Source organism: Marmota monax, unplaced genomic scaffold (assembly GCF_021218885.2).
Source record: "Marmota monax isolate L192 unplaced genomic scaffold, Marmota_monax_Labrador192_F-V1.1 WCK01_AAM20220418_F8-fsc00001, whole genome shotgun sequence".
NCBI classification, from domain to species: Eukaryota; Metazoa; Chordata; class Mammalia; order Rodentia; family Sciuridae; genus Marmota; species Marmota monax.
The window spans coordinates 14,880,153-14,902,133 of NW_026693777.1; the positions used below are offsets into that span (position 1 = coordinate 14,880,153).

General features: G+C 42.0%; 1 protein-coding gene across 5 annotated transcripts in view; it reads right to left on the reverse strand.

Moving 5' to 3' along the window:
- The window catches only part of Nin (ninein), a 100,190-nt gene extending 80,366 nt beyond the window's left edge, over positions 1 to 19,824 (reverse strand). For 2 of the 5 annotated variants that reach the window (XM_046461170.2, XM_058584521.1), the window contains exons 1-3: positions 19,699 to 19,824; positions 19,131 to 19,184; positions 10,234 to 10,437 (exon numbers count right to left, since the gene is read on the reverse strand). In XM_046461170.2, coding sequence (XP_046317126.1) covers positions 10,234 to 10,416 — 183 coding nt within the window. In that variant the 5' untranslated portion in view covers positions 10,417 to 10,437; positions 19,131 to 19,184; positions 19,699 to 19,824. Of the gene's footprint in view, positions 1 to 10,233; positions 10,438 to 19,044; positions 19,185 to 19,698 lie in introns of all 5 variants that reach the window. The other 3 variants (XM_046461167.2, XM_046461169.2, XM_046461171.2) reach the window with 3 other exon arrangements.
- Positions 19,825 to 21,981: the final 2,157 nt, after the last annotated feature.

Below are 21,981 nucleotides of genomic sequence, written 5' to 3' on the forward strand. Positions count from 1 at the left end.
GGAACATTTCAGAAGGTACAAAGAAGAACTAGATCACTGGTGAGGATAAGAAATGAGTTCCCATCTGTTTCATCTAAATAGGCACTGGTGATACAGCAGAGAACAAGAGTGACAAAAGACTTGGCTTCATGGAACTCCGCTCTCAGGAAATATCAAAAGGAGTCAGGCAGGTACTATGCTAACAGCACTGTATGAATTTTATGGTTTTTAGAGTAACTCCTCCCTCGTCATGTTACCAGCATTCTAACTTAGAGCCCTGACTCTGGGGTCCTAACTAACCAGGCTCAACCAACCTGCCAAAAAAAAAAAAAAAAAAAACAAGCGGAAAAGGTCATGGTGAAATGTAGCAAAGGGAGCTTTAGTTAATATGGCCATAATGGGAAGGCAAAGTGTGAGATCCAGCATCTCAGCCCTGTCTTGGGGCACTGATGGGTGCTTTAGGTTCAAACAGGAAGGATTGGGGGTCAAGAGGTAGGCATAATTAAACAGATTTGGTCAAACTTGTCTGGTTGATCATTCTTTCAGTTCTGGTTCCATGAAGTGGCACCAGAGAAGCCATTATCACTCTGAGGGGCAATTTATACTTGTGGTTCTGGATGTTTATCCATCAGACCTGTGATCCTGGAAAGTGGCAACTCAATTCTCATGAAGTGACTGCTCCTGGTGTTCCTGGAAGGTGTAGGACAGGATTTAAAACTTCTAGGTGCTACTCCAGAGATCTGAAACTGCATGCCATAGACTTCCCTGCAAATTTGGCTTCAGTCTTGAAGAGTGATGAGACATGTTGGCTAAATTTAGGACCAATAAACCTTGTATTACTAGTTTTAGATAAGTACTCCTTAGTTGATGAACATGCCTATGTTCAAAGCTGAGCAGGGACCCAACCCAAAGTTTAAAGAAGACAGATACAAAACCTGTAGGGCTCAGTAGACCCAGGAGGTCACAGCTTTTAGCAAAGGCATTCTTGTTTCCAAATCTATTACAATAGCAGTGTTAGAGAGATAAAATGAAAACCATGTAAAATGTCTAGAACACCCTAGAATTTCCTAAGTATCCCACAAGTGGTAGTTAATACTACTAATAGTGGGGGTGACTGTTCCCACCACTATTACAGTCAAACTGGGCCTACATTTTGAAGCGAAGCAGCTGACTGTGGGAGCAGTTGAGATAGATGAGTGGAAGGGTGGGATGGAGCAGGGAGTTTGGGAGCCCACCTTCTCCCAGCCCCAGGACCTGTAGAATTGCTCAGAACCAGAGGAACTGATCTGGTCTGCTGTGTGTGGGACCCCCAACTCTGGTTTCTTGCTCTAAGATATTCATGGAGGAACCTGAACGAGCCTAAACTTACCCTGGCTTCAAGCTGAATGGCAGGCTCCTGTTTCAAATCCTTCATACTGACTCTGTAGGTCTCCCTAGGATCTTTCAATGGTCTAAGTTTTGGCCAGGGCAACGGGAAAGAGCCCTTCTGAATTGTGTCCTGACACAGTTCAATTCAGTAGATGGCAGTGGTGAGGGTCACCCAGGGGTTTACATACTTCAATTTTATTCCCCTGACAAATGACAATGCACACATAATTTGTACTTCCAAGACTTTATATGAGGCCTAAATCTCCCTTTTATAAGGTATAATAGGCCTGGGGTTGTGGCTCAGGGTCTGGGGTTGTGGCTCAGTGGTAGGCACTGGGTTCGATTCTGCACCGCATACCAATAAATGAGAAAAATAAAGGTCCATCAACAACTAAAATTTAAAAGAAAAAAAGAAAAAATAATAAGGCATAACAAACACAAAAATGCTTGAGATGGTACAAACTTCATGCATATGAAGGCTGTTCATCCTGTAACTCCATCTACCTAGAGTCCAACAGAAAATGAGGAAACTTACAAGGGAGGTGTAAGGCTAAGCAGGGCCCTGTAGAGCCCTGAGCTCTTGCCTAGGAACAGCCACAGGACCAACACAGGATCTCCTTACTCTTACACTACCAGATTTTTTAGAAACTTCATTATCTGCTTCCTAACCCAGTACAGAGCAGAAGTAGCAAATAAAAGAAAGGGGTATTCCAAGGTAAGACCAGGAAGTAACTACTGACATATTTGAATTGAGAAAAGACATTAGTTATCTTCCTTCAAACAAAAGTGATGTGTAATATTTTTATGCTTTAAAAACCATTTTTTTAAAAAAAGTTTTTTAGCTATAGTTGGACACAATACTTTTATTTTACTTATTTTATGTGTTGCTGAGGATCAAACCCAGTGCCTCTCATGTGCTAGGTGAGCACTCAGCCACTGAGCCACAACCCCAACCACCATTTTTAAATCTACAGAACTGATTAAAAAAAAAAAATGGCATGTCCACTCAAAAATAGGTCGTGGTCATTAGTGTTGGGATAAAGATTAATAAGCTACTGAAGGAATCCTCAGGGTATCATTCTATTATATTATAAAAGAAAAGCTGATAGATCAAGAAGATTTTATGATCAAGGACAATCTAATTTATGTTTAATTATTCTTTGATAGGATAAAACTTCAGAAATCTCCAGTACTCAACATGTTGTGTGTTCCCTCTCTCTCTCTCTCTCTCTCTCTTTCATCTGTCACTATATGGGGTAAAAGGTCCAGTTATCTCCAGTTAACCAGAACATTTTATTAACATGAGTCCTGAATAATACCAAGTGAATGGGGGTATTTTTGAAAGTTCATTCTTTCCTAGAAATTTTGTCCTTTCAACTTCACAACATCCATGTGAGATAGTCAAAGCAGAGAGTGCCCCTACCCCCTTAAAATTTAAGAGAAGTAGCGCAGAGAGGGCACGTGCTTGAGGCCATGTGTCTTGAAAGTGATGGGGTGGCTTGGAGACCCTAAGTAAGCTAGGTCTTCTGGTGGGCCTCTTCAAGGTCCAGCCTGACCCAGACCCACTTCCCTCCTGATCTGACCTCTCTGGGAAAACCCCTGCTGCTGCAAGTCAAACCCTACCCTTCATACAGAGCAGCTGGGTGTAAGATGGCAATAGGGGATCAGTCATCAAAAAGATGCATAACCTCGGAAGTTTATCAGCTGCACTCTAGATTCTAGAAAAATAGGAGAGTGACATGCAGAAGAAAAAAGAAAAGTGCATTCATTATTACAAACAAGAATCTGGTAAGTGCCTTGAAAGAGACACAAACAAGCCAGCAGAGGCCTCTGGTAATTCAGCATGTCCTTCTGGGCCAGTACGGAGGGAAATTGGGATAGGTTTTGACTGCTCTAAGATATTCACAGATGGAGTTAAACGTTTTCAAAATGGACTAATGATATAGTTAAATAAGCCTCATTTTAGAAGAAAAAGCATCTATGTGGTTATTAACTCAGAGGTTCTTCATAATCTAATAACATTTTTCTAGCTGTCCCCCTCCTTCCTCAATAATAACAAAAAATCCCCAAGACCAGATACTATTCATGATATATGATAAAAATAATTGGAGTAGCTTTAAGTCTTACATTGATCTGTATTTCTTTCTTACAAGGGCATGTGGACACTGGGCCCCTGGATTTTAAATAGCAGTAAATGCCACATCTTTGATTCAAGGAGATAGTTCTCTAATAGAGGCAGGTGATTGCTATTTTCCATCAAAGCTCATGAATACTGATGTGGCAAAAAAGCCCCCAGGGCACAACCCAGAACCAAAATGTTGACAAATGCCCTCTATTGTGAAGAATCACATAAAGAGTGGGCTGACTATGTTCAGTAACCAGAATTTTTAAGTAACACTTTTCTTATCCCAGGGAGCTTTACTATTGTATTATGTTAAAATTTAGAAATCTTCACAAATACACAAGGCAATTAAATCTCACAGGGTAACAAGCTTCAAGGTTGTGCACATGCTGGTTGTACCTCCTCATTTGAATAATAATTGCTGCCATTCATTTTACAAGAATCTCCATATCTTGTATGCCTCAAAGGGCAGTTTGCAGCAATGGGAAAATTACAGGACTGACTAAAAACACACATGACATTTAAACTAAATTAACAGGAAGACTAGTCAAGTTTGATATTTTTTTGTCAGGTGTCACCACTGCTTAATAGAATTTACCTCATCATTTTTCCTCTCTACATTTTGTATGAATGCTTTTTTAAGAAATAAGATTTGCGTTACTGGGGGAAAAAGAAGTTTAAATGCCCCACAAGAAGCAAATGCTAATTCAAACCACAAAGAAACCTTCAATAGGAAGTGGAATAAGGAACCAAACGTTGCATAAAATCACCTTGAGCAATCATGGAGATCAAATGCACCCAGTTTGCACATGTATATAGGCAGTACTTCAAACAGACCCAGAGTGAGAGAACTTAGTTTAATGAAGTGAGCTTATTAAACAAGGCAAAGTCCAGGCAATTGTCATTAAATTTAGTAGGTTTATATCTAGTAATACAAAAGGAAATCAACAAGAGAGTATTCATAACATTGTTAGGAAATGGGTATAGAAGTATACACTTATCAGAAGGTCAATGTATAGGAAAATAATATTCATAGCATTATGCAAGGAGAAATAACATACACTGACGAAGAGATGTAGTTTTACAGTGAAAGATTCAGTTATGAAATGTTTTATTCTAAATGAAGTCTTTGGGCTATTGTAGCCCAGCAGTCATTTATTGCAGACAGTGTAGGGAGGCCAAGACCTTTTTAAAAGGTAGATTTTTAAAACTAACTATATGAATTTGTTCTCCGTGACTAACCCTGCCTAAAGATGGAAATGGACACAAACCACCACCAAACCAAGACAACTTCTAGCAAATTCATTTTCTATTCTAATAAGCTTTCTTAGAAACACATTACTTTGAAGTTACTATTTATTGAGGACCCCTTCTGGGCATGTAGTGGGTGGAGAAGAGGAGTGTACAGTGAGATATGGTGGGTAAACAATTTTTCCTGGCTCTATGATAAAATTATGCACACACAATCTCAACCAACTTTCACTGCAATCTTGCAAGGAACATATTATATTTCCATTATACAGATGAAGAAACTGAGGCTCGGAGTATTTAAGATGACATGCCATCATGGCTAAAAAACAGCAAGAGCCAGTACCTGAATCCAGGTCTCACCTCAAAGACCATGCTCTAATAGAACAGAGTCTCCATGTGGTGGTGGTGGTGCTGATAGTATTTAGAGGGGAACAAAGAATGTGACTTATTTTTGCATACTGGAATTAGAGGAAACTGAATATGTACATTTAAAAGCAGGGTCTTGGAACTCCAGTATCCCACATGGAACTGTCCCAAATGAATTGTCTGACCTTGAACAATTCTCTCCAAGTGCTGGGTTTCTTCATCATACAGATGAACCCTGTCAGGTAAAATCTGTGATTGACACTGAAGAACATTACGCAGACAGGAAGCAAACCATAAAAGTATCAGTGGAATATTGGTGAAATCTAAAGAGCATTCCTGACCATGTCTTCTCTGACATGGGCATTATTGAAATAAAGTAGATTGAAGACAATGGCCATCTAATGCTTGACCCTTCCTGCTTTTACAGAGTTCAAGGCCTTCCCAATAGCTCCCCCTCCCTCCTTGCTTCCTGTCACATAAAACACCTCAGAGACTTAAGAACTTAAGGTACTCAAAACCTAAGTAAATTTCACAATGAGTTTGACAAGAAAGCACTAACATAAAATAGACGCAAATCTAATAACTCCCTCATTAGAAAGTCTTTTCTATAAATGCAGAACCACAGACCCACAGGAGTTCAGATCAACCTCAAACGAGACTCCTGTTCAGAAGGAGAATGATAATTCACCTGGAGTCACAAGACCAACGGAGGAATCACACATATAATCCTCACTGCTACAGGTTAAAGTGTGGTAGTTTAAGAGTAAGAAAAAGGCAAAGGGCCAGGCATTTGAGAAATGCAGCAAGGAACATTTCTACCATTCCCTGCAGTAGGTTCGAAAGGTCTCAGATCAATAATATGATATAGTAGCATGATCACAGGATAGATACAAAAAAAATAGGCAGTGATTGATGACGAAGTATAATTTTGCACACAGAGAACAAGTCCAAATAATCACTGCCTAAAAGCACTTCTCTATTTCTGATTTACTCTTCAAATGATTAAATATATATTAAAGAAAGAAACCTTAAAATGCTCTTAATGAACTGGAAACAAAGAAGTAAATCTACCATTTGAAATTAATCATGACATTTATAAAAGAACCACAAGCACTTTGAAATGAAAGGTAGAAAGCTGAGCTAAATTATATATTTGTATAGCTATCAAATTTTAATACTAAAAATTTCAAAGTGCCTTTGATGGCCCAAGTTCACACATCTTATTTGGAAGCCAATGGTGAGTTCTGCTGCCAAGTGGCTTATTCCCATTCAAAAGAGTGGGAATAAGGACAGAGAGATATTTTAGCATTCAAATTCATATTAAAGTAATGACATAGCAATGAAACACTTTAGAACTTCAGGGAGCTGTTTTTTCTTAAAGTAGGTATGTAACAATAAGAAAAGGAAATGCATTTTTAAAACTGAATATAATAAAGGGCTTCAACAATACCAAAGCAAACTATCTTCTTTTTATGCCTATTTTCTTTTCTTTTTTTTTTTTTTTTGGAGGGGGGGGTTAAGGGTGATGTGGGGGGTGTATTAGGGATTGAACCCAGAAGTGCTAATCTACTGAGCTACATTACCCAGCCCTTTTTATTTTTTATATTGAGACAGGGTCTCGCCAAGTTGCTTAGGGCCTTGCTAAGTTGCAGAGGCTGGCTTTGAACTTGTGATCTTCCTGTCTTAAGCCTCCCAAGCCACTGGGATTACAGGTATGTGCCACCATGCCCAACTTATGTCCTATTTTCTTAAGAGAGAGAGAGAGAGAGAGAGAGAGAGAGAGAGAGAGAGAGAGAGAGAGAGAGAGAGAGGTGGGGGAGAGAGGGGGAGGGGGAAAAGAGAGGGAGGATTGTTTGAAAGGAACAAGAAACAGGAAGCACATACAGTTTAGTATCAATTGCTTGAATGATACTTTGGCCCAGTGAGAGAGCTAACATGATTCTCTTTCTTAAAAATTTTATAGTACTTTCTCCCTATAGTATTCACCTGCCAGTTACACTACCCAATTAGACTTTAAATTCCTCAGTGGCATTAAGAAGCCCCTTGTGTCAGGGCCTTACCCACCTGACAGGTGCTTGGTTGATGAGAAAGAGATGGATGAACTCTTCAGATTATCTAATAGGAAACACAAATCAGTAATGTCCCCTTTCCTTCCAATCAGAAATCGATAAGCATTAAGCATTTCAAACACTTGTAAAGTAACCACCTTGCTTAGGGGAATATGGACTCAAATTATAAAGAAATACACATGATTTGAAAGATGATTTGGGAGGAAATGACCTATTATGCATAAAAATTGCAAGTGGATTTGAGTTACTTAACACTTATTAAAAGAAACATTAGGTTTAAAAAATATTATTGCAGATGGACTGTCAAATACAAAAATAAATAGACAGTACTCATATTCTTGGTTGAGGGAGAAAATGCTTTTTTACTTTCTTATTTCTTTTTCAAGAATTCTGCCTAATTCCAATAGAGATAAAACTTGGAAGTTTTATTGCATCTAAAAAGTATGCTCATTAAGATTTAAAACATAAAATTAAAGTCATAAGTATCCAGGAAGCTGATGGGTCCTAATGCATTCAAAAGCTAATTTAATGGAGAACTGCAGCCTATAATAAACATAAATAAACTGTACCAATACCATGAGACTAGTGGAATGACTGACATGCAGGACACACTCAATTCATATTTGCTGAATTTACGAATAGATGAGCATATGCAGATTTGTCATGCTACCTTTTCCCCTTTTTTATTAAACCAAGCTACTAACCCTTGAAAGCTTTTCTACAAATACCTTCCAAAGAGAAAAAAGATGACTGGCATTAAAAACAACTTATATGATAACTATGGCTGATAACAATTAATTTAATATTTCAAAATAGCTGAAAGGATTCTGAATACTCCTAACAAAGGAATTGATCAATGCCTGCGGTGACAGATATGCCAATTACCCTGATCTAATGATTATATATCTTATACATGTATTAAAATGCCACACTATACCCCATAAGTAATGTAAAACTACTATGCATCACTTAAAAAATTTTTGTATTAATTAAAAACAACTCCTCTGATCCATACTCAACATACATGAAGGTGAGAGCACTTGGATTGCTCCAGTGAATTCTAAGGATTTTTTTCTTTATCATTTAAAATCATAAACCATATAGGATATCTTAACAGCATATGGCCAAGTTTATGTGATCATCTGAGAATAATTCAGTTCCATTAAAAATGCAAATTTAACAGTAGTGTGTTAATTCATGCCAACACTGCTCTCAAGACAATCACCAGGGACCTCCCACATGAAATCAATATGCATACATCTATTTAACTTTTATCACTGGCTCACTAAGTAAATATCACACTATAGTCCACTTAGGTATTCATTATTCAGGCAAATATCAAACATAAAAAGCAGGCTGGTGGTGTCAAGTTGTTAACAAATCAATCGATAGCTGTTCCCTGGTTTTAGTCTACCAAATGAGGGCAGATATGTGCAACATCTGGAGAGCAAACTATTAATCTGCTGCCAAGGTGCAGTCTGTTTGCAGCAGAGGATTCCACATTAATGCTGACTCTGAGGAACCCTCTCAAGGAAATCATCAGGCATATCATGTTTTCTCCTGCTTTCATAGCATTAAAACAGATATGTCCTTTGATATCCCTGAGATCTTCAAGGACCGCACTGGGGGATGCCACGCTTTTGCTCCCCACCTTGTCTAAAATTGAGGCAGAACTCAAAAACATTTGAGTGCACCATATGATGGGGAGCAAATGGCTGAATATTCAAAGCATCCACTTTTATTGCTTTCAAAGCAAGATTTTTGGCATTTTTTAGGAATCATATATATTCACAAGCAGTTAATCCCCCAAAGTGGCCAAGAATGGCCCCAGTTTTGTGAAGAACTTGGATTGCTCTTGACACCACAGTCATGGGACTGTCACTTCCTCTATATTAATCTCAAAATGAGCACTGCTCTTGTCTCTTTCAGGTTATAGACAACCACTACATTGCATCTCAGGCTATTTACCCACCTTGTCAGCCAAGAGACAGTGAAAATAAAATGAAGAAGAGAAAGTTCAGTCACTAGAATAAAGTTAAGCTTCATGACTGCTTCCTCAATCTACACATGATAAAAACTACTGCCTACAGAGGGGCAGCAATGACAACAACAAAGCTCAAACCTTTTATTTTCATGCATTCCAAAAACCAACAGCAAAGATTCTGCTGAGGTTGTGGCTCAGTGGTAGAGCGCTTGCCTAGCACGTGTGAAGCACTGGGTTTGATCCTCAGAACCACATTAAAAATAAATAAATAAATAAATGAAAGAAACAAAGGCATTGTGTCATCTACAACTTTTTTTTTTTTAAAAAAAAAGAGTATCCAAAGCAATGTAAATGTTGTATTACATTGTAAATGATCCAATAATTATAATTATGAAAATTGAAGAAAATCTCAGGTCTTGACATAAAAAGTCCTTCCCACTATCAGCACAAGAGTGGGGGATGTGAATCCCCTTCTCTCCTCTCACTCACATCTGCGGCAGATCTATGGGGAAAGCGTGACTATTTGTTGTCAACTGTAGAAGTTAACATTGGCAACGCACACACATCCCTGCTGGAAGCAAGTCGTGCTGGTTTTTAAATGAAGCTACACTGTATTTACTTACCCTCCTGTCTTACTTCCTGGGTGGAAGGTTTAATTAATACTTCACCCAGAAACAATCCACACAAGAAATAGTTTTACCAGGAACAAAAGTCATAATAGAAATCTGCTCTTCCTGTGATGGGCGGTTTTCTTGCTGTGTTTTCTTTATCTTCCATGGAAATCTTGCCTCCTCCTTTCTGTCCCAGTGATGAATGTGGAGTCAATGAAATGATTCACAAAGAACAATAACAACAAAAAGTGGGAAATATTTTTTTTTTCTATCTATGACACTCAGTGCACAACATGATTCCACAGCTAAACTAAAGCACACTCTTGTTACCCAAGCACACTGCACTGCTCATGGCCATTACATTTTTCTTTTCAACTGAGTTAACGGCTAAGTTGCAACATATGGGGCTTGCGCCACCCCCAGCACCCGGACAGAAACCGCACCCCTCTTCCCACAGACTCATAGTTCTTCCTCACATCTTACCCTGCCCAAGAGGTTGTCCTGAAGCAGTGTCTGTTGCAGTACCGGGGCCACCTCCTCCAAGCTTAGCATGTGGCAAAGGTCAGTGAGTTCTTCCTGTCCAAGGGACCCGGTGCCTGTCGTGTCAAAACTGTCAAACAGCTCCTTGAGTCGGGCCTCATGCTGGTCCTGCTCCACCTCATCCATCCCATAGCCCACAGCGCTCACCTGTGCAAGACAGAGACAAGGACAGGTTGGGGCAGGTCAGTCCTTGGTGCACCAATCTCTCCTGGCACCACTAGCTGCTTGGGAACACTCTTCTATGTATGACATTCTATTTCTGACACAACCCATGGCAAGTCCAGGACCCCATTTTGGCCGTTAAAGCTCCCATGCACACTCACACCAGGGGTACCTCTTGATCACACTGGGGGTGACATTACCAGGAGGAGCAGGTCATGTAGGCAGAGAGACACCCTCTTCTCCTTCCTGCTCCTTAGGTGGATGTCCGGTTTATCAAATTCAAACCCACGAGTGGTTCTCTCCCTATCAGTTCATCTGGTCAAGACTTAAAGAAGGTGAAAGGCCGCTTCTGACAGCCAGTCCAGTGAAATGAGCCAACTGTTAGCACCACCCAACTGTGCAAGCCAGAGCCTCCACACAAGTCTGCATGCTCCACACAACCTGCCCAGATGCTAGGATCTGGCAGTGTGGCCAAGCTGATTAGTTCCACTTCGTTCAGCCTAGATGCTGCCCATAATAGTTACAAGAGACACTGGCTGAACATGTTTGCTACCAAACCATGTCCCTGTTTACACGAGACCAGATGCCTTTTACATGAGAGCTTCACAAAGCAACTCAATTAACTTTGTTGGTGCAATTACATGAAGTGTGACAGGAAGAATATTCCCTGAAGCTCACCATAGTCCCAGGGAGCTTTAGGTAATGCTTAGTTGCCTAGAGAAAGGGGAAAACACCACTCCAACCCTTGTGACAGAAAGGTTTGAAAGGAGTCACAGACTGGCTTCTGTGAATCAGAGACTCTTAGGGAACCAGAACTCTCTGGAGCACCCCTTTATGCCTGGTTAACCTGTCTTGCATCTCTGTCTCACCCCAACCCCAGGGCTTTCCATTTTGCCACTTTCCCTAAGATTGGTCAAATACTTAGAGTTATCAATAGCTCTGAGTCATATTTTTGCTAAAAATATACATCATAAAATTCTAAGAACTTCATGCTTTAAAATAGGTTGGTTTTTTTTTTTTTCTTGCTCAATTATTCATTTCTAATGTGCTAGGTCTTTTGATGCAAGCCTGAAGCCTGAACATCTGGAGGAAACTTCACTATGATGTAATAGATGCCAAATACAACACATACCCTTGAGACAGTGATCTCAGCCACAGACAGCAAGCTCTCAGCCTAGGGGCTGGGGTATAACTCAGCAGTAGAACATGTGCTTAGCCCTGGGTTTAATCCCCAGCACTGCTATCCATCTCCAACAACAAAGGCAGCATCTTCAACTAAACCAAGCACTGGGTCAGAAAATACTCTGAATTAGAGGTGATGTTCCATAGAGAAAATCATTATTACCTGGGGAAGAGGTAAGCTAGCATGTTGAACAGAGCCAGTAATGAAGATAAAAGAGCTTTCTGTAGCAAACCAGTGCTTCTCTCAGCTGTGTCTGCTGTGTGTTCATAAACAACTTTACAACATGATAAGCCCAAATAGTTCCACGACCTTAACAAAATTAGGTGGATTCAGAAGAAGAGTCCTGATCAGTTCTGCCATACAACTCAATTTTTATGAGGACCACTCATTAAAACAACATGCCATGGTTTGGGTCCAAGTCCCTGTTCTTGAGGAGGTCTCCTCTCCTATTAGCAGTTTCCCATTACTAAGGTGCTGTTGGCTCTGGCTGTCTTCCCAGGGTTGGTCTGTTGGGTTAACTAATCACTATGCAAATATTTTCAAAATAAGTTGAGAGTGCTATATAAACATCAAAGCATCAGAAAAGGAACACAAAGGTGTTATGCAAAGTCACAAGAGGTAGGAATTTAGACAAAGCCAAGGCTTGGCTAATGAGATTCACTCAGTGTCTGCCAGTTAATTGTCAACCAAGATTTGCTGAGATTCCCCAAAGTGCTCTGGGATTTTTGGCGTTGCTATGGCTCTCAGGCTCAGTCTGAGGTTTACAGTCCCCTGGGTTGTAATCTGACCACCTTCAGAAAAGACAGACATTCTACCTTTGCTTGATTTTGCATAATATTTAAAAGCTCAAAAGTGAAAAAAAAAAAAGTTCTAACACTTCCTCTTTTTAAAATTATTTTTAAGGTGCAGCAATTTATCCATCTAAGTCAATGAAGGAGAGCAGTAGAACTCACAATACACTGAAAAGTCCTATCTGATGTGCTGCTTTGAATTTTTCTTTCTTTTCTTTTTTAATACTGGGGATTAGCCAGGTGTGGTGGCCCATGACTGTAATCCCAGTGGCTCAGGAGGCTGAGGCAGGAGGATTGCCAAGTTCAAAGCCAGCCTCAGCAAAATCGAGGCACTAAGCAACTCAGTGAGACTCCGTCTCTAAATAAAATCCAAAGTAGGGCTGGAGATGTAGCTTAGTGGTCAAGTGCTCCTGAGTTCAATCCCACACACACACTACTTCTATATCTATATCTATCTCTATATAGAGAAATGGGATGTAACTCAGTAGAAAAGCTCTCCTAGTTTAATCCCATCTATAGTTATAGATATACTTATATAGAAATAGATGGGATTAAACCAGAGGAGCTTTACCACTGAGTTACATCCCATCTCTTTTTGTTTCTCGAGACAGGGGTCTCACTAAGTTGCTTAGCCTGAGCCTCAAACTACTGAGGCTGACCTCAAACTTGTAATCTTCCTGCCTCAGCCTCCAGAGTTGCTGGGATTATAGACATGCAACTGGCCTGCTGCTTTGAATTTAATAAACTATTATGCCCCACTCTGGGGAGATCACTGAACTTTGCTAAATTGAACTTCTTTTGTTTTGTAGCAGCCTTCCTTTCTTATGTTTCCATCTCCCTCCTTCCTAAGATACCAAGCTTAGGAAAACATTCTTTGGACTGAAGGGGGGGAAGGCCCCACCCCTGTGAAACAAATGCTCACAATAAAACATCCAGGAGCTGCTATGCATGGTGACAAGCTGCAAGCACTCATCTGGCACAGAATGTATTTTTTTCTGGTTGATATTATTCTCCAAATGTTCATCAGCAATTTCATGTGCAAGAATTTTTTTTTTCCTCCCCACTTAGCAGAAAGTTCCTTAAGTGTAAGGTCCAAACCTTCTATTTCTTTTATGCCTTCCCTCAAACTGTTCTTCAGGCCAGGGACTTGATCAACCTCATGTACTGACTTACTACTCCTTGAGAGGAGACTTACCCTGAATGGGGAGATGTAGGAACAAGCATAGGAAAAATTTGAAATACCTATTTCTTCCACACATACACCTCCACTTCCCTCTTCCAGTTCTTTTTTAAGGGCATTTTTAGTCTTGAACATACTAAGCAGAAGTACAGAGCCAGCAGTGACTACCAAACCACTCTATATAAAGACATCTGAAGCTTAGTTCAATGGGTTAGTAATTAAGCCAATGGATTCACAAACTGCAGCTACATTTTGTTGTTGTTATGGGAGAAAACTTTGGAGAAAAATCTGTACTAAAACACTTTCTCAGGTCTTCTCATTTATCCAATGAGAATAACAATACCCCTCTGGAGGGTTGTTCTGAAGGTTAAATATGGCAAGCAGTGAGAATGGCTTATCCCAGAGAAAGGTGATATAAGAGGGGAACTGAAAAACAACCAAGAAAACACCCAAGTCTCACAAAGGAGGCACAAACTTAGGTGAGTAACTTAAGTCAATCAGTCATAAATCTACCTTCAAAGAAGCAAAGCAGGAAGTGTGGAAAGTCTTAGAACAGAGCTTTAGAGCAGGCATTGAATGTATTATGCATATAAACAGCATTATATTTCTAAATGATAATGGCAGCAGGTAATGTTCATGCTTCCTCAATCTTCAAAGGAAGATTATTGATCATTTAACATCAAATAAATGCAGAGAGGCTGAAATGTAGCTGAGAATTCAGAAGAATTTATTATAATTATTGTTGCTGTGATTAATCTCTGAGCATTCACTATGAGCTGGCCTATGCTAAGTGTTTCAAGTTTATCATCTTATTTAATACCCTCCCCACCACCCCCATTCTTCAAAGCAGAATCCCCATTTAAGGTATTAAAACTTGGGGCTTGGCAAAATTAAGCAATTTGTTCAAGGATACAGAACTAATATAGGGGTAGAGCTGAACTTAAAATCTGGTATGGCAATAAATTATCCTCCAGTGCACAAAGAACACATGAACGGGACCACACTTGGAATGATACCACTGACAAACTTAACCTCCACCTTTATGTGTCAGCCAGCTGAACAGTACTCAGTATGAGAAGCCACCATGGAATACTCCCTGGCCACAAATTTTTCCAAATTAGAATGGGAAGAAGTGAAATCCTTACCTGCTCCCTCCCTTGAACCCTTTACTGAATGAGTACAGGCTGCAAGGCTCTTGGGATACATAGATAGAATAAGCATGCTTTTTTCCTAATGCACCTTTGGGATTTGGGCATGGAAAAAATACATTTTTATATAGAATGATCATAAAGAGTCTCATCATCAATATGGGCATAGCTGAGGAAATGATAATTGTTCAATTAATCTTCCCAAATAAATACTTAAGTATACAATCTAGTGCACTCCAGAGCCAAAGCCTAACTGGCATCCATCAGTGGCAGGAATCTTAGAGATTTAAAAAGTTGGGCTCGAGTGGTAAATCCTTCAAATTGCAAAGAACAATTCCAATTTTATGAAACCTGACATAAACCTAAGCCTTTCCTCACCAAGGACCTTCCCAATCATGTGGTTTGGGACCTTTATGATTCTTTTGGAATAAAAGGGCCAGGGTGGGTAATATTTAGGAGTTCTAACTAGGGATAGTTAAATAAGAGGCAGATGCACAGAATCATTAATCAAAACATTTACCACCCAATAACCAGCTATAACGACAATTGTTCAGAACATCTTTCTTCCAAAATAATTCAAAATAAGGCTGCCAAAATGCTGCAGACTCTGACAGGGATGTCCATTACAGATCTGCATTGTTGTGCTCCACTTGGCTGCCCTGGCTGATGGAATTACAGGACCAACTGAGACTGCAAAAGGAATAGGTGGAGGTGTGGCACGAATAATGGAGTGCAGACACAAGGCCAGGATGAAGTGCTTATGTGAACTTATGAACTTTCCAGCATCTGAGGTACAGAAAGGAGCTTGAATGAATGGTACCCCAGCCAACAGGGACGTCTGTTCTGGGCTGGAGGGAGTGAAAAGAAGACAAAGTCTAGCAAGTGAAACCCAAATAATAAATAAGCACAATGCCAGAGCCCCTAGCCCAGGCCTTTGATTTCCCCTCCAGATGGTCCAGCAGCTGAACAGCTCTGTGGAATGTCTGGATGCCCCTCTCGGCTCAGCAGCTCTCCCTTCTAGGACATCATAATAGATGCTTTCGGACCTGTGTTCAGACATAGCTGTTGGGGGTCCACAGACTGAGCAGTGACCACCGAGTGACTAATTAAGTTACTTGGGGACTGAAGTGATGAACACAGACAAACTGCTTGGGGAGCCTTTTCATTTAGGCCTTTAGCTTTCACCCTGTGGCAAGTCAGCCTAATAATGCCCATGATCAAATTGCAATGTTTCTTTCTCTTCTGCAAACTCTTTAATCTGTTACAAAGATTTCCAGGCTTACTATTTTGGACTAATTTCAGCATGAAAGGAAATAGTGATGAGAATAAATTCAAGTTTAGCAAAAAACTCAACAACAACCAAAAAAAGCTATCGCTCCTATTTGCATATTCATTAGGAGAACCCTTCAGTCCAAAAACTATGGCTGTTCAGCAGCAAACCAATCACAATCAGCCTCCTCTCTGCTCAAATAGCCCCTCACACCAGGCTGGTTACCAAAAGCAACATGGTGCTACCAGGAATAAAACTGTGGTATAAAAATATACCATAAAAATGTAAGTGCCATTACACAGGAAAAAGCAACATTTAAATAAATCTGAAAGAAAACAATAATCTGTGCTAAATATACTATAAAATTTTATTGAACTAAGGGTGTCCTATTAGCACTTATCCCAAATCATAAACAAGCTTTAGTATTTTACCACCCTGAAGGTTACAGCAAACCAGGCTTTTGTTAAATCTAACAGCAGGTGGATTACCCAATCAAGTAGTTAACTCAGGGCAGTAGATGGGAAAAAAACATCAGCTTAGCACAAGGTAGATCCAATAACCTATAATCAACTACTAAGTAAAATTATGGGAGCAGAAAACAGAGTTGCACGTTGACTACTTCTTTTCTAAAAGAGAAAGCTTATAACAACTTTCAATTCTTGAGCCATATTTACTCAAATTAATTTAGGATGCCTAAATCTATGAGTACAGTTCCCTGGGGTATAAGTGAAGTGCTTCTATTCTCACATCCATAAATAATATTTTCCCAACTTTGTATTTTAAGTGAGCTTTTAGGTACAGATGGCTTTGCAGTATTTTTTTTTCCATCCGAAAGCTTGAATAAGTGCTGCTACAAATAATAATAATAAAAATACTAATCTCAATGTTGCTGACTTGTATAATCCCATAATCTTTTCAAAATCCTATCTTATTTGTAAGTGGGATAAAAATATCATTTTGCAAGGTTCAGTAAGTCTCCCCACAAGCTTCTGCCCAACAGATGCAAGATCAATAGCCAGAATTCAAACTGCATTATTTATTGGCTTACAAATGAATTGGCATCTACAAAAACAAGCCTTCTGAAAAGGCTCTGGGCTATCTGAATCCCTCTAAAATGCTTCTGGCTAAACTTGCCAAGCCTTTATCAGTGTAAGACCGATAAAATGTATTTCCATTACCAACATAAAATGGAAGCATCAAGATTGGTGAAATGTTAGTTTAGAAAATCATTTTCAGTGACATTTAAAACAATTTATTTGAACAACATTTGATTCATGATAAGAACATTGCCTATTAAATGAAGATTGGCTGTTCAGAATTCATTGGAGCCAGATTCTCCCCCTGTGTGAGTTAACATCTTTTGATATTAAGGGTCATTACATATCTAAAATGAAAAAATAAGAAAAATGAAGCCCATGTCATTCTGGGCAAGTGCCTATTAAAATGACTGATCCTTGACATTTTAATGTAAAGTCCATGCTGATGATGGCTTCTTCTCTATTGCCCCAGTAAAACCTCTCCCTGTCTTGGCAAGGTCTTTGCTTAAGTACAACTCATTTGCTTTATCTACATTGCAGTTCGGGATGCTTCCCTCTAAAGAAGCACCAGATTACAGGTGAAAATAAACAAATCTGCAAACAACCCTCCATCCCAGCAGTTCTCATCACTTCCCAAAGAGGAACACTGACAACAGTTGAAGAAAACACACAAACTCATTTTCAGTCATCCTGCAATGTTACTCTTACAACCTGGGAATTTCACAGCTACTTTCAATTCAGAGCAAGATCTACCAATATTCCAGGTAGGCCACCAATATAAAATGCTACAACTCAGGCTGGGGTTGTGGCTCAGTGGTAGCATGCTAGCCTAGCACATGTGAGGCACTGGGTTCGGTCCTCAGCACCACATAAAAATGAAATAAAGAATGTGTGTCCATCTACAACTAAAAAATAAATATAAAAAGAGTAAAATGCTACAACTAGAGAAGAAACAAGATAAAACTATGCTGACAGAAAACAAAATGTATTTCCTGTAGATCATTAAGCCTTAGGAAGTATGTAATCACATACAAATTCATGTATGAATTTGAAAAGAAATCTTCCATGATCCTAGGAGCCTATCTTATGTGCCCTTATGGACTTTAATCAGGATTCTTATCCTAAAACTACCTTGACACTCACAAAGACAACTATCAATCTGCTTTTATTATTAGTAAACTCAAGAACTGAGTTGTAGGACAAGCCCATCTCAGTAATTCCTCAACACCAGGAGGGGATCTGTCCCAGTGAAGTGGAGAGCTGAAGACCTCATAATAACTAAGTTGTCTAGAAACATGACATAAGGTAGAACAATAGTTTCAGCTCCCATTTTATTCGCACCTTAACCATGGCTCATCAGGTCAGAGACTAGGAAAATTGCCCCTTTCAATCTCTCTTTGAAATTCGGGGTGGGGTGGGGGGTGGGGTGGGGGCTTTAAGCAGTAACTCTTTCCATCAGCTTTGTCCTTTTGTGGGGGCCGGTTTAGTAGCTGTAGAGTTCAGCTGGAACCCTGGAAGCTTCCTCCCCCGACGTTCCTCACTTTCATTAGACACTTCGATTTCTCTGCTCTGGTGACTTGTCACTGTAGTCGTTTCCCCCTTTCCTAGTAATTGTATTGGGAAAGTCTCTACATGTATTGATCCTACACACCTAAAATCTCCACTTTAAAGGCTCCAAATAGCTGTGCGCTACACAAACAGCACAGGCTAACATCTCGGAGTACCCCACGCAGCTTTCTCTTCAGCTTCTCAATCACAGGGCTGCCTGGGCGGCACATACCAACAGAACAGCAAGCCTTTCTGCTGCTTCTGGGACTCAAATCTGCTGCCTGGACCAACAGACAGTAGCAGCTTTCAGCTCCAGGCTTGCGGCTGGAGCCAAGAGGGTGGCAGAGGCGCTGCAGGTCTGGGAGGCTGAGGTGCGGCCAGAGGGCAGGCGCGCCGCCTAGGTCCCTGGCAACCCGCAACGCGTCCCCGACCCACCTGTCCATCGCCACCACCAGAAGCCTGAGACACTCCATTGTGTCACCAGGCAGCACGCTCTCTCGGCCCCCGCCGCCCTCGCCTACCTTCTGTCGGCCTCTCCGGAGCGCCCGCACACCCGGCTGCCTGCCTCCAGTGCTCTGCAAAGCGAAGGAGGGCGCTTTGTTAGGGTTCAAGAAGCCGGACAATACTTCGCAGCCGGCGCCGCGGTTCCGGACCGGCGTCCTTCAAAAGGACGCGAATGGGGACCCGCGCGAGCGTCATTTCCATATGTAAGGGGCCAGCTCTTACAAAAGCGCTGCGTTCGGGGGCCGCGGGCTGCACCGCATCCTCCCCGCCCGCCGGCCCGCCCCCCGCGAGCGCAGCCCGCTCCTCCGCCACGGCCCCTCCTCTCTGCGGCCAAAGCCGCCCCCTCCCCGCCTGGTCCCAAGGAGCCCCTGGGCCGGGGCCGGCAGTCCAGTCCCCGCTTCCTTCAGGCCCGCGGGGTCAGCGAGCGCCCTGACCCCTGGTTCAGAAGGGGAGCCCCAGGGGGTTTCAGTGCACATTCTGTCCCTGGTGCTCAGGGCCTCGCCGACGGCGCGCGGGCAGCGCAAGGCCTCCCCGCACCCTCAGGCCGGGGGGTCGGGGGACTCTGGAGCTGGGCTCCTTGCTTACCGCGTCCCGGGGCTCAGGCTCCCGGCGCTACCGCGGAGAGCATGGCCGCGGGCGCACTCGGGGCTCGGCGAGGGCGGCAGCGGGACGGCCGCGCCCAGCGCGCTCAGCTCCCGGCTCGGCCTCAGCCACCCAGAGCTTTGGACGCCCGGGAGGAAGAGCAGGGCCCGCGCGGGGAGGAGGAGTCAGGGCGACGCCGACCCGGGCGCGGCTCCTCCTCCGCGGCCCGCGCGGCTCCTGCAGCCGAGGGAGGAGCGGGTGGCGCTGTCTGGGCCCTCGCGGACGAGTGACCCTTCTGAGCCTCAGCCACGGAGATTTGAACTTGGAAACGCCAGGGCTCAGGGTGCGGGCGGAGGTTGCCCAGGAGCTGGCACGTCCGCCTCTCCGCCTCCAGCCTGCCAGCCACCCTTTCCTTCCAAACGTTCCCACACGCACCCGGCGACTAGGACACCCTGCAGACAGCGTCTGCAGCCTGTGCGACCTTAAACTGTGAATTCAGGTGCCACTTTTGCCCGCAAGTGGCCTGGCTTTCCCAGCTCTGGGGAGGCCCCTCGCTATCAGGGGAAGAGGGGTCTAGGAGGCAGAGACCTCCGGGCTTGACTCTGAATCCTACGAACCTCTAGATGGCATCAACACCTGCCCACGGCATCCTCATGGGTTCCTGCCGCCTGTGCAGCCCCTCTGAGGGTACATCCAAACCTAGGTCACAACCAAGCAGAACAGAAACTCTGGAGTTGGTGGTCCCAGAGCCTCACCCCCTTGCATCCGTACTCTACACGCCCCAACAAAGTAATGGTTTTCGCACTCTCCGCGTACCTATTCTCTCCTCTGATCTCAGTGCAGACAGGATCTCAAGTCTAGGCTAGAGGTGGCAGTAGCTGTGGGCCCCAAGCAGCACCCATGGTTCTTGAGCTGCAGGGTTAAAAGTGCTGCCCTTGAAGAAGGATCCGCCTGACTTATTACTTCCCACAGTCTGATTATTTCAGCAAGAAAACTGGAGCAAACCCTTTGCTACTAAGGGAAAGAGCAGCAGCAAGAACAAGACAGGAAGGAAATCAGCATTTATTGAGAATCCAGTGTGTTGAAGACGCAACAGATTTTTTTTTTTTACCTAATCCTCCCACCAACAATCCTGAGGAGGCAGACATTATAGCATTTAATATATGAGGAAACTGGGTCTCCCAGATGTCAAAAGAGCTTTTCTGTGATCACAAAGAAAATACTTAATAGAGCTGACGTTCAAAAGCAGATCACACAAAAATGCAGAGAACTAAAAGTATACACAAATGAGAGCCTGTAAAACCAGTCAAATTTAAATAAGATCTGATTGTTTATGTTGATTTCCTCATTGTGATATTGTATAACAGTTATACAAAATTTTACCACTGGAAAAAAAATAGGGTTAAGTACTTAGAGGATCTCTGTATTTTTTCTTCCAACTTAGGTGAGTCTACAGTTATCTTGAAATTTAAAAAATATGAAGCAGATCAGTTATTTTAAAACCCAGTGTCTCTTCCTTCAATACAATGGGCCTGGGGAGTAAGAGGAAGCTCTTGGATCTCTTTGAACACTCTTGGATAAACACACAAATAATCATATATTGTAAGCATAGTTGTTTAGTTATACAACAAACATGCACACACATGTGCATGCACACGCACACAAACATACACACACACACACCATTCATTAATCTGTTACCGGAATACTTACATAGATGTCATCCTATAAATAAGAGAATAATGCTCACTGGGCACTCAAACAGACTTAGAAGGTAAGGATGAAGAGGTGGCTTCTTTGTTTTGCTCAATCTCTGCCATGGCAGCCTTGTCCTACTGGATCTCTCTCCAAGCATCCCTTTTTAACCTGCAAGAATCCCTAAGGATGAGATAGCTCATTAGTTTAAAGCACTGATTCTTGGGCCCAGGAGATAATTGGAGGTGATATTGGCTCCTTGTGGAGGGAGATCAGAATTGCTGGGGGTGGGGTGGGGAAGATGTTGTAATTAGAAAAACACAAGACATACTTTCTTGAGAGGAGCAAATTGGGTGGAGTTAGTGTGTGGGGGGGGGACTGGGATCTGGGATCATCTCCAGCCTTGCTAGAGGAGGGGAAGCTTGCAGCTTGGCTGCTGAGTGGTACCAGTTGGCAAGAGCAAGCCTGCAAAGGCAGATCCTTTCTTTAACACAAGGTGTCTGTGGCTTGGGTTGCACAGGGTGAATGGTTATTCTTAGCCCAGCCTAGAGTCACGGGAAAAAAAAAAAAAAAAAAAAGCAGGGACATTAC